The sequence below is a fragment of the Lycium ferocissimum genome, chromosome 9 (genome assembly GCF_029784015.1).
Source record: "Lycium ferocissimum isolate CSIRO_LF1 chromosome 9, AGI_CSIRO_Lferr_CH_V1, whole genome shotgun sequence".
In the NCBI taxonomy this organism is placed as follows: Eukaryota; Viridiplantae; Streptophyta; class Magnoliopsida; order Solanales; family Solanaceae; genus Lycium; species Lycium ferocissimum.
The window spans coordinates 13,113,288-13,132,283 of NC_081350.1; the positions used below are offsets into that span (position 1 = coordinate 13,113,288).

Genomic DNA, 18,996 nt, shown 5'->3' on the forward strand with positions numbered 1-18,996 from the left:
TAAAAGACGGACAACTCAAAATGTAAAAGTTAGACAACACATGTCACTGTAAAGGGGATTTTGAAAATACCAAATCTAGCCCCGTGAGGACGACAAAAGCACAACATCCACTCTTATATATGGTTATAGTTATAATTTAAGAAGTGTTAAAAAAAAAAAGGCTAAATAGGTCGATAACCTCTTAAATTTATTAATAAACTTCATTTAGACATTTGAACTATTACATATTCAATTGAGCACCTGAATATATGATAAAAAAATTGATTAGATCCGTCCAAATTTTGGGAGAATGTTTGTTCGTGTTTTAAAACGCTCGTTACATAGTCACATAAATATGTCACCTCCTTTAATTAAATATTAACATCAATTAGGACATGCCTAAGGTTTTACGACTTATTTAAGCTAATCCGTATAAGTAAAGGATATGACATTTCAAATTGTTAACATATCTACGTAATAGGCATTTGGAAATACGCGCAAAAACTTTTTCAAAATTTTAATTGAAAGTGTCTAATAGTAGAATGCTTTATCTTGTGTTTAGGTACTTAATCGATACGATCATAATTTAAATGTCTAAAATTTAAAGGACAATTTGCACGATTGGCCTTATTCGGGGATGGTCTTTAATTTTTGTCCGTCGCCTAAAAGTCCATGGGTTCCGGATTCAAACTCCCACTCAGTCAAAAATTTAAAAAAATCGCAAAGCAAATTTTGAATTCACAAGAAAGAGTTAAGTCTTAACTCTACCTTAAGATAGAGTTTGAACTTTAAGGTAGAGTTTGAATTCAAAATTCTGCCTTACAAATTTAAAACTCTGCCTAGCAAATTTGTTTTTTAATTTTTGACTAAACAAAAATTTAAATCCAAACTCATAAAGTTTTAGATGAAAGACAAAAATTAAAGTCCGATAATTTGAGGAGCAAAAAGTAAAGACCAGTGCCTTTGAAGGACAATCCGCGCGCCTAAAATAAGTTTAGAAAAAGATTTTGTGGAATAATGTAGAAGCTCTTCTGTCTCTAACGAACATACTAGATTACACTCGAATTGTACAATTTTCTCGATTCACCACCTTCCTTTTCAATACGCCCCACTATAAATATCACCGCACCTTCTCTCTCGTTCATCATCACCATCAAATCAAACGCTGTAATCAAGTACATCCTCTGTTTTTTCCAACCAAATTGAGCAAACATGTCTCTGATTCCAAGTTTTTTGGGTGGTCGCAGGAGTAACATTTTCGATCCATTTTCACTCGACGTATGGGATCCATTCGAAGGCTTCCAAATCTCTAATATCCCATCCTCTGCACGTGAAACCTCAGCTTTTGCAAATGCAAGAATTGATTGGAAAGAGACCCCACAAGCCCATGTTTTCAAAGTGGACGTTCCAGGGATCAAGAAGGAGGAAGTGAAAGTTGAAGTTGAAGAAGGACGAGTTTTGCAGATTAGCGGTGAGAGGAACAAAGAGCAAGAGGAGAAGAACGATCAATGGCACCGTATGGAGAGGAGCAGTGGTAAGTTTTTAAGGAGATTTAGGTTGCCTGATAATGTTAAAATGGGGGAAATTAAGGCTGCGATGGAGAATGGAGTGTTAACTGTGACTGTTCCTAAAGAAGAAGTGAAGAAACCTGAGGTGAAGGCTATTGATATTTCTGGTTAAAGAAGAGCAGATCAACTGTGTTTGATGGAAGTACTTGTTAATAATGTTTGTTTCTTCTAGTCTTTTTGGTTTGTTGGAGTTCAAGGTTTTAATCTTGAATTATGTGTCTTGTGTAATTTCTGTGGTTGTGGTCTTCTACTTGCAGTTGTGATCAAGGAAATATTGTGTGAGTTTGATTACTGGATTATTTCCTTGATATGTATTTAATGGTTGTTGTTTCTCCTTTTCATTTTGTGGTACTGTTTGTTAAAGAAATGATCCTCATGAAAATATGCTTTAGAAACTTACTAATCATTGGAAAAATGGCCGGTTCAGAAACTGCTGATCATAAATCCTCGCAAGGGGGGGACAAACTGTTCACTGTGAAATGATCTGAATCAACTGAATGGGCTGTGAGAATTATTCTCACCCAGCCAAAAACCACACTCCTATTTAGGGTTTTTCGAAGATCACCTTCCATTAGCATTTCTATTTAGGCATATAGCATTGAGATATGTTGAAGTACTTCTTGAAGGAGTATTTATACATATTGCAGAATTACATGTCTCTATGTAATAGGGTGAAGTGCTACGTATTCATTTTGGCCTTGATAAATTTATGCTATTATCACTCACGAAGCCGTAAATTTATGTAAGAGAATTTGAAAAATTATAAAATTGTGACACTTAGAATTTGAATATGACTTAAAACAAAATTTGTATCCTTTTACCTGTATAAGAATCTTCCTGTTAAGGAAATTCAATAAGTAGTTTATTTATGAATAAAAAAATTCGTTTTGTACTCTACTTATGCTATGTAATTTTCGACAAAGGTAAGTCAATTAAATCCCCTTAATTTTGTGTCATTTAGTCAAAGCACAAAAAAGCTGTGATCAAAGATTTAAAGCGATTACAGAGGAAAAACCCACTAACCCCACGACCTGATCCGCCCCATCAACTAAAACCCATTAATTACTCAAATTTTCCTCATCCATCGAATTGCAGCTATATGCTTTGACAGATGGGCTAAATGAAGTAATGTTCTAATCTATCTTTTTATTCGTACTATTACTTAGTTGAACCACATTGATAGCTATAAAGTCAGTATCTTGCACAAGCGGTTTCTTAACACCGAAAATTCATGATAAAAATAGTCAAACTAAATATACTTGCAAACATTGCGGCAGCAAAAGCCTCGGATTGACCAAGCAATCCCTTGTTGATATGAATGCCTGCAGCAGAATGCTCAAATGATGACTAATGCATATGCACATTTTATGTTTAATAGCAGATTATCCATTGATGTTCGGTCAAAAATGCATATAATTAGCCATTATTGCCTCACATTCTAGTACTTTTAATAGCCTTTTGAGTATTATTATATCAATTTATGCTTAGTATTATAATTTCATTTTGTAGGAATAAAGCACTGCGAGAATAAGAAGATTTGGAGAAAAATGAAGTAAAGTGTTCGAAATTAAGAAAGCAGAAAACAAATTGGACGACGTAAAGTTGAAGCTGCAACTGCCAAGGATATTGCTAGAGGAAAGTTCAAGTGAATATTGAAGACGACCTCAACAAGGAAAAGAGAAGTCTTGAATTATTGTATTATTTGGGGAGGGGATTAATTAACATATAAGGTGGCATTTGTTTATGGTATAAAGTATAAAAGGAAGGTTGTTGTAGGAAGGATTAAAATAGGGGAAAAAAAGGCTGCTGGACGACGTGAAAGTGGGACTCCTAGTCCTACACAGTAAAGGACGGCACAAAAGAAAATTTACTTACAGTTGGCGTGCCAAAGGGATGCGGAAAAAGAAAAAAAAAGGCCTATGTGTAACTATATAAATACACCTTCTGCACGATTTTGGGGGGGCAACTTTTGACATAGAGAGAGTTTAGAGCCGCCGTAGAGGTCGGAGTTACAGGGTTTTACCTTCTCTTCTCTGTAATACTTATTTTGGCGTTTTTATTCGGATGCTTTATTATTTTTCTTTCATGTTTATGTGGAGCTAAACTCTTTAGTTCTAGGGCTTTGACACAAACATGAAAGTTGAAGTTTGATTATCGTTTCTATCTATTGATTTTCCATCTTTGGGTTATTTATTTATTCTTGGTCTTAATTGTTTAGTTACTTGATCACTAATTAGATACTATCTGTGGCGTGTGAATTAAATTAGGGATAGGGAATTTGCATGTGTAATAAGAATAAATAGAGCTTGTTCGATTAATCGCTTCGCTAATGAGGATAGGAATATACCCTTTAGCCCTGCTTAGTTGAATACGGAGAAGTAAATACGTTCTCGTTACCTCTGGCGTCTATAGGAATATAGGCGTTATAGTAGCATCTACAGGCTTGTAAGCAACTCCGAAGATACTCATAAAGTTATAATTAACCCGTCAACTAGTAACCCGTAGGTAGAACGATTTGAAGGCTCAACTGGATTGTTAGTGGTCATAGCCCTAGATCTATCTCTTCTCCGATAAAAATCCGCTCTTTCTTGGTTAAAGTTCATCATTTGTTTTATTTCATTTAGTTAGTTTATAAATATAACTTTGGATTTTACTTCTTGTTTAGATAATTAGCAATAGTTTAATTTAGTAAACAGTTAATCATAAGTCTCTGTGGGATCGATATCTGGACTTAAAAATCCTATATTACTTGTACGACAACGTATACTTGCGTGTGCATTTGGGAGCAACATCTTTCTAGTTAGTAATGTCTAAACTCAAATGGTAGTGTTACAAAATAGATACATAGTACAGTCATATTTCCAAATATATAATTGACATTACCCTCTCATAAACGCATTTCATCAGCTCTTGTTCGATTAAATGGGTTTTAATTGATGGGGACGGGTCAGGTTGTGGGGTTGGTGGGTTAATCCGGTTAACATACTTAAAAATTACTGTAATTAGATTAGTTAGGATTATAGGTAATCAGTTAAAAGCTGCAACGTGTTTAATGAAAAGGGGCAGTTAGCAATAAGGGTATATTAGACCCCATAGGTAGATGGTAGGGGTATTTGGGGACTCAAAGGTGGATAGAGGGTATTTTTGCACCAATTTCAATAGTTCGAGGGTATTTTAGGCCCTTTTCCGAAATACTAGATGAGAAATTCATTTATGATGTTCTGCCCTTTCTAAACAATTTAAGGAAATTAGAGAAATTTTGATAAACTTTATAATGTTTCCCTTTGCAATTAATTATCGGAAAATATTGAAAATGTTATGGTCGCAATAGGCCTCAAATTTACACAACACATTTTTTATATATTACAAGTTCTTTGTTCACTATTTATGGGACCTTCTTATTCAAATAAGTGAAGAAAAAGGAAACAAAGTTATAGATGACGGTTTTGTACTAGAAGTAAGGTGAAATACTTTCAGAACATAAAAAAGAGAGACAAATGCCCTGGGATGGAGAGAGTGATGAGGTAGAGGGGTTTGGCCAGTTTCTAAAGTTATGATGCCATTGTAATATGGAATTGTAATATTCGAATTAATAACTTCAAGATTATTAAGTTGACAAACATTTGGTTCATTGCACTAGAAATGATATACGGTGTAAAAAAAAATGTGTTTAGTTTAAGCTGAATAAATTTCTGTTTTACAATTTTGCCTTTATTTGATATGTAAATAAGAGAAAAGAAAAATGAAATCAAAGGTATTTCGGGTTTTTAGGTGTTCCAAAGATTGTTAATTTTTGGTATTAGAATCCATGTTCTATCAAGTATTAAATAATAGTAACAGAGTTATGATATAAAATAATTCTGATACTACTTATACCGAAAACAAAATTAGTTTATATGGAGACTATTTTCAAAAGGAGAATGTTTAAATTTTATCCTTATTAGTTAAAATTGAGTAAATTTGTCCTTCCATTAAACTTTTGGTCTATCCACGTCGTATTTTCCATTATTTCAAAAATCAAAGATTTAACGTTGTCCCTGAACTTTTTATTATCAGGGGCGGAGCTACTCTTGCCTGAGAGGTGTCAAGCGACACCCTTCGCCGGAAAATTATATTGTATAGATAGATGAAATTTTGATTTTTATAGGTATGTATATCAGTATCGACACCACTTGACACAAGATGAAGGTTAGTATAGTGGCTAAGGGGTTACACAAAGTTTTTAAGGTCGTGTGTTCCAACCTCGGTAGCTACATATCTATATTTTTTGACACCCCTTAATATGAATTTTGACTCCGCCACTTTTTATTATGGTTTAATGTTATCCTCATATTAAGACTTCATTAAAGGTCAATGGCAAATTGAAATTATTTCTAAACAAAGTTAATAATAGATCAAAAGTTTACTGTAACGCAAAATTGTTAAATATAGCAGACTTAACTGTTTTCCTTTTTTTTTTTTTTTTTTTTTTTTAAATATCGTGATAACCAAACTACGACTTAGGGATCGTTTGATAGCTAGTTAGGAGCTAAGTTATTGATGTATTAAATTTTGTATAAGTAATATCACGGTTGATAACATTCTATTGTTAAGTATAAAATTCAACACACCTAATACGATGTTTGATTTGCAATTAAGAAACTCGCGTAACTAATATAAATATATGCTATGAGGGATTATATGTATTATTTTAGGCAAGATAGAATATGGAAAAATTAAAACACGAATAATTAAATTCTACATAACTAATTCATCCATAAGATAGTAGTACATAAATTTTATCATACCTAATCCGAGTAGGGTGGCAAACGGGGGGGTCGAGTCGGATATGGGTCGGATAGAAAATGGGTTAACCAAAAACGGATCAATTATCTGACCCTCTCATATTTAATACGGATAAAAAATGAGTTATCCGACTGATAATATGGATATCCATATTATCCAAAACTACTTAAAAGATGTTGGCTTCGTCTAGCTAATATGGAGAAGATTAATTTACCTTCTTGTCCACAAATCCAATTCCTAGTACATAGTTGCAACTCGTGGGAATAGTAGAACTTCAAAACTTTCCAATGACACGACCTCCAAGAAAACCTTTTTCGGAAAACACCTACCAAAACCCCGTCATTCCCACCCCAACCCCGCCACCCACCACCCACTCCCTAACAAAAATCCCACCCCCACCCTCGAACGCAATTCATCTTCACCTACCCAACCACCCCAACCCTACCGCTCTACCCAACTCTCACCAAGTCATTCCAAATTTTCCATTTCATATATTTTATTTTACTTTTATAAAAAAAATTATAAAAATGAAAAAAGAATTCTTACCCTCCCCACCCCCCCCCCCCCCCCCCCCCCAATCCAGACTAAATTTAACTACGCAAATTCTCAATTTTTATAAAAGCAAATAAAATATATGAAAGTAGACAATTCGGGAGGGGTAGGGGTGGTATAGAAAACCAAAATAAATACTTTTTACAGAAATTTAACTTTTTAGAGGTGGGGGGGGGGGGTCGCAGGGGGGTGGGAGGTGTAAAAAACCCAAAAAAAAAAAAAACCTTTAAATTTTTTTAGGGCGGGGGAATTAAAACTTTAATTTTTTTTTGGATGGGGTGTGGTTGGGTGGTTAGTGAAATGTCAAATGTGAGACTTATTTTTTTTAATTTCATTAGAAAAGTCATTTTCCTGATTTTTTAGGAATTTATTTCCTAAAAAAAATATTTTGCATATTTTTTACCAAAGGAACATAAGAAAATTAGCATACTGAACACACCCTATATATTGCGAGTTTTATCTATTAAATTTCCCATATTTTAAATGGATAATATGGGTTGACTCATATTGGACCCATTTTAAATAGGTTGAGTCGGACGGATAACCATATTTTTAACCCATTTTGCCACCCCTAAATTCGAGTATTACTAATACCTGCATAATTCTAACCTGTAACCAGCTACCAAACGACAGTGTCTATGGAAGTAATATTCCCTACGGTTCAAAAAGTGTGTCTAATTAGCCTTTATTTTTTGGGTTAAAAAAGAGTGTACAATGAGCCTTTCTTTTTTTGTTCCAAAAGAGTGTCTACTTACAAAATCAAGAAAGAATTAATCTTACTTTTTCAAATTTGCTCTTATTAAGTGTTAGATGACCAAATTTCAATACCTATTTAATTAGGAGTATTTTAATCAAATTACTTATTTTACATAAGAATTAATACTTCTTTTAAATGTGTGTAAATAGCTAAATGGACATTCTTTTTCGACCAGAACAATTTAATATTTACTCCATAATTAAAAGAAGGCAAAGAAAAGATAGGGTCTTATTAAGTGTTAGATACACTTTTGAAATTTCAATACCTATTTAATTAGAAGTATTTTAATCAAATTACTTATTTTACATAAGAAAAATTAATACTTTTTTTTTCAAAGAAAAATAATACGGAATTATTTTTATATTTTTTTGGAAAAATTATATTATTTTTCATTGAAAAAAAATGGACATTCTTTATTTGAGGGTAAAATAATTTAATATTAACTCCATAACGAAAAGAACAACTAAAAGAAGGCAAAGAAAAGATAGGGTGAGGGGAGCAAGAAGAACCTTTTGAATTTGCTAGATAATTTGTCCACTCTTGGCCTCCAAGTCAGCCAACACATACAGATAAAGCTAACTATAGTTAACTTAAACTCACCAAGGTTAGGTCAATCACACTAAAGAGCCATTTCACCGGTTAGCGAGAAAGGTCCATGATTAAAATATTGACAATTAAAATTATTAAACTGACGCCCATAAAAGATTCCGTTTATCAACTTAACGCCGTCAAGGAAAATACAATGTATAAGGCACAGTACCGTCGTAACGGAACGATATAGACGGTTCAAACGATAAGCTCTTTGCACCGTTGGATCATTAATTAACGGTGGGAGATTAAACGGCGTGTTGAAGTTGAAACGGGGGTGTTTATATTAAATATGGGTTCAAAGGCAAGGGAGGCTATTTTTTGTTGTATTTTAGAGTGGGAGAGAAAGAAGAAGAAGAAGAAGAAGAAGAAAAAAGATAGTGAGCACTTTCTTTCTCTCTGTTTTTTTTTTTCTCTGATACTTTTCTTTCAATTTTCTCTGGAAAATTTCCTTGGAATTTTGGTGAGTGCAAAATGTCTTGGATTGTTAATTGCGTAAAGATCTAAATCTCTGTAATTCCATCATTTCTTCGAAATAAATCGTTAAACGAGATGAACAACTTTGTATATTTGAATGTGGAGCATATTATCTATGAGTTTAATCTGTAAAATTTTACATCTTTTTGAATTTTCTGGGAACTTGTTTTTGATCTGCAGATACATTTTAAGGAGGATTGAGACTTTCTTCTGAAGGATTTTGAGCTTTGAAGATTTAGGATTGTGCGATTATGTTTCTTTGAGGTATGTAATTTGAACTGTTACTCGATTTTCATTCGGTTTTTCTCGGTAAATTTCGGTAATTGAAATGATTTTTTGCTTTTTCAGTTCAGATATTGGAAGGAATCTGAAATAGAAAGATCAGTTTGTAGGATTAGAAGATCGGAATTGAACTCGAAATCTGCTGAATGAAGCGTTGAAATGTCGTCATTTTTACTGAAGAAACTCTTTGAATGATATAAGTTTTGAAGAGTATTAATAATCTCAATCTCTTCTCGAATCGGTTCAATTCGCCATTGACGAAGAAGATAGAAAAGATTTGCTGGATTGAAAGAAAAAAAAAATCAAAATAGTTAAGGTATGTTTATTAGTTTTGGGTGAAAATCGGTTTCAGTTATAGAGTTTGATTTGCGTATTTGAATAACAAAATTCCACGTTTTGTTGTTGTAGCACACTGTTTACGGATCCTGATTTTCATAGAGACGCTTATTCAAGTGCTGATAGACCGTCGATTTCCAATTTGGTTACGAAGAAAACGAGCAATTTTACAAAGGTAATGCAAAGTTTGTTCGAGAAGAGTAGCCTATTTTCTTCACCAAAACATCTGCTTTTTCATCTGGCAGTTTCTTTCCTTCATTCCATTTTCATCTCCAAAAAATCTGTTTTTTATCATTTCTTCATAAAGTTTTCTTGTAAACTCTGTTTTCTCTCATCACAGTCTTGGACTTTGAAAGCAATTCTGGGGCTAATTGTTCTCGATTCTGAAAAATTTCTAAGGATTTTTATGTACTACGGGTGAAATTGTTGATTCTCCAATGGGTTTTTTTGGCTGGTGTTTAGCCATAGATTTTGGATCAGATTTTGAAAAGTTGTCTTCCAAATATTTTCAATTTCCAATTTCCAAACTCAGACCAGCCTCTTTTCTCTGGAGAAATTTCAATTTCACTCACAGAACTTCAATTTTTTTCAAGTAAAATGCATATATTCAAACAAACCTTCAAGTTTCAAAAATCACAACTTTAAAAACTCATTTTTTTTAGTTTCAATTTCAATATCTACGGCCAAACGGGAGCCATTGGTTTCTCACCAACTCGGATTTGTTTCTTCGCATCTTTTACAGAAATTTTGGGGCTAATTCTTCCAGATTTCTGAAATTTCAAGGACTTCCATAGTACTGGTGAAATGTTGTTTCTCCAAACATTTTTTTTTTTTTTAATTTCTCCAAATATGGCTTTTTGTGCTTTCAAAGCTTTGTATGAGTTATGGCCTTCATATATTTTCAAATAAGAAAGCATCCATTTTCCTTCTTTCAGATGCTCAGTGGTAGAAAATCTACTTTCCCTGAGACTTTCTCAGCTACCATACAGATGGTGCAGTTGTTCACACATTGATTGAGTTTTCCCCTATAATCTTAGATAAAAATCTTGTTTTTCTATATGTACAGTTTTACCCGAACTGTATCGAATTTAAAAAATTTATCATTCTGGATTTGGACAGTTTTTCCCTTTAATCTTAGATAAAAATCTGAAATTTCTATGTACAGTTTTGCCAGAACTGTATCGGATTTCAAAATTTTCATCTTTCTGGATATGGACAATTTTCCCCTAAATTTAGATGTGATAACTCTCTATTTCTGATCATGAATTTATTTTCTGCCAATATCCAAAAATATAATCTTTTTTTATTGCTGCTATAATTAGTGGTAAAGTAACTGCAGTTAATAGTAATGGAGTAAAAGGTTAACCATAGTTAATTAATCAGTGTGTTTGACTGGGTAATACATACATACAGGTATTATATAAAAAGGCACAAATGGAGAAGAATTCAAGAGAGGGATTATTATTGAGATCAGGTCATCATCAAAAGGAAACAAAGTCAGGTGCAACGACGTCGTCTGATTTCGTGTTACAGTGGGGGAACCGGAAAAGACTTCGGTGCATGAAGGTACAGAATAAGAATAATAGTCACCACAACAACAATAATAATAACAATGACTCTGCCGATTCGGTGGCGGTGCAGAGAACGGGTCGGGTCGATCGTCGGGTTGTGAGATCCGATCTAAACAAGGACTCAAGCAATCAACAACCCGCTACCACTAACACTGCAGCCGGGGCTAGTAGTAACGGTTATTTGAATCTCCGGCAAAGAGCGGCGTCTCCTTCTCATCGAATTCTCAGGTAAAAACTTTTTTTTGCCGTTTTCCTTCTGAAAATGCTTGTTTGGCGCGTGATTATACACGCTCCGGCGTGCTGTGTGAAGTCAGTAAGGGTAGATTAATGGATCGTAATCTAACTTCTAATGTTCTTTCTCTCCTCCTTTTTCTAGTATCTAATTTTTAATTTTGGAAATTATTAATTCAAACGAGGGAGTATACATACAATTTTCAGAAAGAGCATTACCTCCGGTTCAAAAAGAGTAAAAAGAGGAAGGAATTAAGCTTATTTTTCATATTTGCTCGTAAGTGTTAAGTGTCCAATCTCAATACCTATTTAGCAGAGATTACCTACTTCAGTATTTTCTTACACGTTGTGAAATGGCTGAGTGTACAATCTTTTCTAATAGGAGGGAGCCAATTTTAATTTGATTTTTATAGAATGTCGGTATAAGTTTGGAAAAAGCATACAGCTACTAATACTAAAATCTCTTAAAAAGCTTTCTTATAGCAAGAAGCCAACTAACTGCAAAAGTTATTAAGCACACTTTCATTATGAACAGATCACTTAAATAAAAACTATGAATGAGAATGGACAGTGTATTGACAACAGAAGGTTCTTGAAATTCAAAGTTGGTAAGGTGCCTAAAACTTGATAGCCCAAGTTTAATGACCTTGACCGCTACTGTAGGAGCTGGTTTTATTGCACGCGTTGAGGGTGGGTTGTTATTATCTTTGATATTTTTATATTTTTATATTTTTATTTTTATTATTGTTATTATTATTGGTATTATTATTATTATCTTTAAAAATTTAATAACGCTGAGGGGTAAAGAAAAGGAGGAGCAGTAAAATTATTGTGCGGAAAACTTACCGATCCGTGATACAACTAGACTCAGAGCCTCGGTAATAATGGATGAACTTTTCTTCGCTGGAAATATTGGGAGAAGTCACGTGCTAATGTTATGAACTTTTACCCAAGCGTCTAGGCTGGATACCTATTTTCAGATACTCCAAAAGAGGAAGGGTTTTGAATGAAATGATTGAACACAAGTGGCCAAGTGTCACATTGATCGGTCACCATGGCTTGAATGAGGTGGATTACTATTAAATAATTGGTCCTCTCAATTTATATTTGGTAGATAAGCTGTATTTGAAGTTAAGCTCTTTTTTTGTTCCCCCTTTCCATTTGGATCTTTTTTCGCTGGGTCAATTATGTGGTTCTGTTTGGGTTGAATGATCAAATCAAATGACCTTGACATGGGCTCTCCCCGCCTTCCGCATGGGTGGTCTTGAATTGGATATAAGATAGACAGTTCTTAAAGCATTAATATCCTACCACCTCTGACTATTTTGTCCGCATGCTCTTGGCTATAACTATCCTCCGGATTAGATATATTGAATGGCAAGAACACAAAAAAAAAAAAAAAAAAAAGCGAGATAATCTGCTCTTATCCTCTTTTAGTTCTAGTGGTCATAATTAATCTTTCTTGTTGGGTAGGAGGTAGCACATAGTACTTACTAATAGTAATAAAATAATTGAGGTGCGTTATAGGAAAAATAGGAAATGCACAAAATTCTAGATTCAAGTTTTCAAGCCAATATACTGTGAATAATGAAAGAAGTAATTAAATATATTTTAAGAAAATTAATTGAGCATGTATAAACATATATATTGAGATTTTGGGTGGAGTGGGCACATGGTGGGTTGATTGTTAGTATATGTGAAGCAGAAGAAATTCCTACTTTTAAATCGTCATACTCAATAAGGCGGCTTAGGTATGTGGGTCCACGTTTTCCCCACAATTGATACCATCCCACAGCAATAACGACTCCTACTCTGCCATTGCACCCTACTTTTTCCCGTCACATTTTTTTTTATTTTTTAAATCTAGTCTAGGACTAATAATCACACTACCATACCCATTTGTATTGTTCATATTCTCTCTCTCTTTATGCGCATCGGATTCACTTTCACAGGTCCATCTTCTTTCTCCCCTTTATTAGTTACTCCATTATTGTTGTTCCATCAAACCCCAAAACACCCATTCGGCGAATCTCAGATCTAGACTAACGCAAAGGTTATTTTGGTAATTACACTCCTGGTCATACCTTTTTTGTTTATTTTATTATTTTTGACAATTAGAAAAAAAGGAACAAACACTTTTGTTGTTATTATATGGTTGTGTATGACGAATTGGGCGTGTTGTTGTTATTGACAGGAATTCGGAGAATTCAATTGGGATGAGAGAAAGGAGCAACGGGTTAAGAGGAATGGCATCACCAGACAAAGTGGGTGGTGCTCACGATAAGCGAGGGAGTGCGCACGTTAACCACCACCACCACCAAAACGGTAAGACCAATAATGATGATGCTAGCAACCACCAACAGGGTGGGTCTGCATCATCGGAAACTGCGCATGATAGCAAGAAAGGATGTGGTGGGTCGTCATCAGGAAGTGAGGCGGTTCCGATGGTGTGGCCACCGAAGTTTGTGATAGGGTTAACAAACAAGGAGAAAGAAGAGGATTTCATGGCTATCAAAGGCTCTAAGCTACCTCAACGACCCAAGAAAAGAGCCAAGTTCATTCAACGTACCCTCAATGTAAGCTTTCCCTTTTTCTCCATTATTTTGTTTTTATTTTATTTGCTTTCTTACTATTTTTCTCTCAACTTTACTTGATAAATAAATATTTTGACTCAAATGATTGGTCTGAGCTCAATCTTAACCAGTTAAAGCTTTACTAATATTTGATAAAAGAAACTTGCGCTCTTAATTAGTTAACAAATTTGGGTTTTGCTCTCAAATTAGTAAAATTCTTATGCGACTAAATTAGAGTTGAATTAAGTAGTACGCATTGAATGGGTCTGTTGAATAATCAAATGGACTGTACATTGTGTTGTATTAATAAAAATAAATAGAAGGGTATTTGGTGGGGCTACGATTGATATTTATGGATCTGGAACTTTGGCTTTTTTCTCACGGGCACAAAGGGCTAGGAGAATAAAGTGTAACAGTGCTATAAGGAAGGCAAGTGGGGGTTTTGAGTGGACGCGTGTTTGCTTTTTAGCGGACTCTTCTGCGTATGTTGGGGCACCACTAAAATTTTGGAGAATGTCCGGTAAAAACTTTCAGTAACATTATTTTTCTCATGTGTGGATTAGGTTAAATTTAAACCATAGTCAGAAGGTACAAAGAAATATCTTTGGACATAATATTTTATAAATGGTCTTAGCATAATATTAATGGCTGTATTTTGGTATTTATGGCGGATAAGGTGGATGTGTCATTTATGTTAGGCCGTGAGTATCGTGTGTGGCTGACCCAGGAATTCCACTTGTCGTCTTAGAAGATAAAAGGCCAATAAAGCACGATAGAAATGTCTTGCAAGACACGTCAACAAAATTGTTTCAATTTTTTCTTTCTTTTTGTCCTCTTTGCTTCTTTTTGATATCTATATTTAATTGAGTCATATTTTCTAGGAACCATTTTGTAATTTCTACAAAAAAAAATTGTTTGAAAATATGGAATATTATACAATCAATTGACTAATAATCTTCATTATCCAATTATGCAGCTGATAAGTCCAGGGGCATGGCTATGTGATTTGTCCTTGGAGCGATATGAAGTTAGAGAGAAGAAAGTATCCAAGAAGGTAGCATTTATGATTTGGCTGTCTAAATCACTTCCCATTTCTATCACAACCATTTCGTATTTTTAAATGGTGAAATTTATATGTTGTTTTGCAGAGACCAAGAGGGCTCAAAGCAATGGGAAACATGGAATCTGACTCGGAGTAGACTAGACTACTGTCTTCTGTTTTGAAACCGTTTCATCGAGTGGGAAAAAGGAAAAAAGGCAAAAACAACGACTTGAGTGAGAATATGAGCTTTTGGTGTTCCTTAAGATCAAATGTACTTTTTCTTGATGTTTTTCTCGCCTTTGCATCAATTAAAAGATAAAAAATGTTTAGCCCCATATGCATTTCTTGCCTTTACTTTGTTTCCTAACAGTCTTGCTTCTGAAAAAAGAAAAGATAAAAAGACGAGAAATAATGAATAAATCCGATAACCAAAGCTTCATCTTCCTTTTTTCTTCCCCTCAACTTTCCAAACTTTTCTAATATATATAAGTGCGGTTGGGGTACGAATACAGCTAATCCTGCTTGTACCAAAAGCTTTAAAAAATGTATCCACAATGAATGCTTATATCATGAGCTATATAAATTGTACAGTTTAATCAGTAATTTTTTTTATTCACGTGAACATTGAATTTCTAATATATAGAAGTGCGGTGGGGTTACGAACATAGTTACCCTCGCTTGTATCAAAAGCTTTAAAAAATATACTCGCAATGAATGTTTATACTATATAAGTTATATAAATTGTACAGTTTAATCAATAATTTTTTTATCCTATGTGGACATATGTTATTGTATTGAATATTTATTATCCTTATATACGTATGTGCCTTTAAATTTAAGTGCGGTGAATATTTGTACCAAAGGCTTTAAAAAATGTACTCGTAGTGAATGCGTACCATAAGTTATATAAATTGTACACCAATTCTTTTTTATCCCATGTGAATATATGTCGTTATCTTGAATATTTATTACATCGTATGCGCACCTTAAATTTAAGTGCGGTGGGCGTACGAAAACAGCTACCCCGCTTGTACCAAAGGCTTTAAAAAATGTACTCGTAGTGAATGCTTGTACCATAAGTTATATAAATTGTACAGTTTAACCAATTACTTTTTTATCCCATGTGAATATATGTCATTATACTGAATATTTATTCTATCCTCATGTATACACGTATACACCTCAAATTTAAGTGCGGTGGGGGTACGAACACAGCTACCCCCGCTTGTACCAAAAGCTTTAAAAAATGTATTCACAATGAATGCTTGTACTATAAGCTATATAAATTGTACAGTTTAACCAATTACTTTTTTTTATCTCACGAGGACATATGTCATTGTACTGAATATTTATTCTATCTTCATGTATACATGTATGCACCTCAAATTTAATTATCCGACACATTTATTTTCTTCGTGCACTTTTATTTGTTCGTAAATGAAGTACTCAACATTACTTTTTGAATATTTATTCTCTCCTCATGTATATACATATGCACTTCAATTTTAATTCTCTGATACATATTTATTTCCTCCGTGCACTTTATTTATTTCCTCCGTGCACTTTTACTTGTTCATAAATGAAGTACTTAACATTAAAATTATGCACGCAATGAATGCTTGTATCAAAAGTTATATAAATTGTACACTTTAACCAACTACTTCTTTATCCACATGGACATATGTCATAGTACTGAATATTTATTCTATCCTCATATATACACGTATGCACTTCAAATTTAATTCTTCGACACATTTATTCCATAAATGAAGTACTCAACATTACTTTTTGAATATTTATTCTCTCATCATGTATACACATATGTACTTCAATTTTAATTCTCTGATACATGTTTATTTCCTCTGTGCACTTTTACTTATTCATAAATGAAGTACTTAACATTCGCTTGTACCAAAAGCTTTAAAAATTGTACCCACAATGAATGCTTGTACTATAAGCTATATAAATTATACTTTTATCCCACGTGGACATATGTCATTCTACTAAATATTTATTCTATCCTCATGTATACGCGTATGCACCCCAAATTTAATTCGCTTGTACCAAAAGCTTTAAAAATTGTACCGGCAATGAATGCTTGTACCATAAGCTATATAAACTGTACTTTTATTCCACGTGGACATATGTCATTATACTGAATATTTATTCTATCCTCATGTATACACGTATGCACCCCAAATTTAACTCTTTGGCACATATTTATTTCCTCCGTGCACTTTTATTTGTTTTTAACCAACTACTTTTTTATTCACGTGGACATATGTCATAGTACTGAATATTTATTCTCTCCTCATGTATACACATATTTATTTCCTCCGTGCACTTTCACTTGTTCACAAATGAAGTACTTAATATTACTAAAATATATATATGTCCAAATTACTTGTTCATTTACAAAATCAAGATAAAATTAATTAAATCTTTTCCATTTTACCCTTAGTAATAAATGTTCTTGAAAATAGTCAATTTTGATTAGAATGTATTTATTGGAGAGAGATAGGGGTAAGATAGTAAAATACATCTTTTATTTATGATTTCTTAAGAGGCGTGCAAAAGGAAAAGTGACAAGTAATATGGGACGGAGGGAGTATATATTTTACCATAATATTTATTGGTATAAGTCTCAATAACCTTCTTAAATGATTTGAAAATGAGTAATTAATGTGAAGGGTAAAATTAATAATAAGAACAAAAATTTCTTTTCCCATATTACTTGGCTACATTACTAAAAATATATGTCCAAATTACTTGTTCATTTAAAAAATCAAGATAAAATTAATTACATCTTTCCCATCTTACCCGTAATAATAAATGTTCTTGAAAATAACCAATTTTGATTATAATGTATTTATTGGAGAGAGTACGAACAATAGCAATGAAAATTTGTACCAAAAGTTATATAAATTGTACAGTTTAACCAACTACTTTTTTATCCCACTTGGACATATGTCATAGTACTGAATATTTATTTTTTCTCAGGTATACATGTATGTACTTCAATTTTAATTCTCCTACACATATTTATTCCCTCCATGCACTTTCACTTGTCCACTTTTGACTTTTCACGTTCTTTAAGAATTAATAAATGAAATATATATTTTATCATAATATCCATATTTATTAGTGTATAGTTTCAATAGCCTCAGAAAATGATTTGAAAAAAAGTAATTAATGTGAAGGATAAAATAAAAAGAACAAAAATTTCTTTTTTTAACGTCGACAAGTAAAAGTGAAGGGAGGGAGTGACTTTTATCCCCGTTTTCCTTCTTTGTCAATACTTTACTTATTTTACTCTCCTTTGCATTTTCTGATTATTACATTTTTCTAATTTTGATTTCTTTGTAATAATTCTTTTTATCTATAATTGTTAATATAAAAAATTATAATATATTTTTAATTAATTTAATAAAAATATTTTATTAGTTTTGATTTTAAATAATTCAATATATACAACAATGGTTCTTATGTTTGGATCTGAACAGTTAATTAATTGAAATGGATATCAATCTGTCGGTATACATATAAGATATTAAAGAATTTAAAAAAAAATATATAGAATCAAAATATTAATTTTCGCTTATATTCTTACTAATTTTCTTTTTGACATCGATGAACAACTTTCATTGTCATGACAATGAGAAAAAAGTCCGACTCTTTCCATCTCAAAGACTTAATTCCATCATATGTTTTTAAATTTTAAACTCCATTTTTTAATTATAACTAAAGTGATGGTATATAAAAGACATTTTATATATCTTACTATATATAATAACAATTAGAATGTTTTTAAAATTTATTTTCAAAATACAAACTTTAAAGACTGGCTAATTAAAACGAATAGATATGCTCGGCCCGTGCATCGCACGGGCATGTATTGCTAGTAGAAAAATAAAGAAGGAAATAAAAGTTGGTACTCCGGTTTCAATTTATGTCACCCTCTCTTTTGGTTCTTCTCTAAAGAGAAAGGAAATGGGTCTTATTTACCCCTCTACTATTGAAAAAGGTTCAATATTATCCTCTATTATACTATCAATTCATACCATTCTAAAAAAGGAGAAATTAGCGTTACTTGGTGAAATAGGTTCTTTTAGAATAAATTTCTGACCATATGTTAAGAGGTTGTAACGATCGAAACGATCCCGCTACATCAAGATCCTTTCGATGTTGCACAAAAGAAAGCCATTACTTTACGTTCAGCTAGCACTAAAAAAGCTTCTCCTAATAGAAGTGGTAG

At 32.9% G+C, this 18,996-nt stretch overlaps 2 protein-coding genes across 5 annotated transcripts; both read left to right on the forward strand.

The window, feature by feature from the left end:
• The first annotated feature begins 1,111 nt into the window (after positions 1 to 1,111).
• On the forward strand, positions 1,112 to 1,838 carry LOC132029659 (18.2 kDa class I heat shock protein-like). The gene has a single exon (XM_059418964.1). It carries the CDS (start codon positions 1,192 to 1,194, stop codon positions 1,657 to 1,659), a length of 468 nt encoding a protein of 155 aa, XP_059274947.1. The 5' UTR covers positions 1,112 to 1,191; the 3' UTR covers positions 1,660 to 1,838.
• Positions 1,839 to 8,556: 6,718 nt separating this feature from the next.
• On the forward strand, positions 8,557 to 15,076 carry LOC132029660 (uncharacterized). 4 transcript variants are annotated; one of them, XM_059418968.1, is made up of 9 exons: positions 8,557 to 8,609; positions 8,887 to 8,970; positions 9,055 to 9,304; positions 9,397 to 9,499; positions 10,738 to 10,890; positions 10,966 to 11,123; positions 13,321 to 13,702; positions 14,676 to 14,753; positions 14,848 to 15,076. In XM_059418968.1, the coding sequence occupies exons 5-9, from the start codon at positions 10,759 to 10,761 to the stop codon at positions 14,896 to 14,898; spliced, it is 801 nt and encodes a 266-aa protein (XP_059274951.1). In that variant the 5' UTR covers positions 8,557 to 8,609; positions 8,887 to 8,970; positions 9,055 to 9,304; positions 9,397 to 9,499; positions 10,738 to 10,758; the 3' UTR covers positions 14,899 to 15,076. The 4 variants fall into 4 exon arrangements, with proteins under 4 accessions (XP_059274951.1, XP_059274948.1, XP_059274949.1 ...); XM_059418965.1 differs by having other exon boundaries at positions 10,738 to 11,123; XM_059418966.1 differs by having other exon boundaries at positions 8,569 to 8,692; positions 10,738 to 11,123.
• The last annotated feature ends 3,920 nt before the right edge of the window (positions 15,077 to 18,996 follow it).

What these genes read in the sequence shown, in the direction of transcription:
- LOC132029659 (XM_059418964.1), top strand. Translation starts at nt 1,192, where the DNA reads ATGTCTCTGATTCCAAGTTTTTTGGGTGGTCGCAGGAGTAACATTTTC.
- LOC132029660 (XM_059418965.1), top strand. Translation starts at nt 10,759, where the DNA reads ATGGAGAAGAATTCAAGAGAGGGATTATTATTGAGATCAGGTCATCAT. An exon ending in TCATTCAACGTACCCTCAAT is followed by an intron (nt 13,703 to 14,675) that starts GTAAGCTTTCCC and finishes CCAATTATGCAG; the next exon opens with CTGATAAGTCCAGGGGCATG. An exon ending in AGAAGAAAGTATCCAAGAAG is followed by an intron (nt 14,754 to 14,847) that starts GTAGCATTTATG and finishes GTTGTTTTGCAG; the next exon opens with AGACCAAGAGGGCTCAAAGC.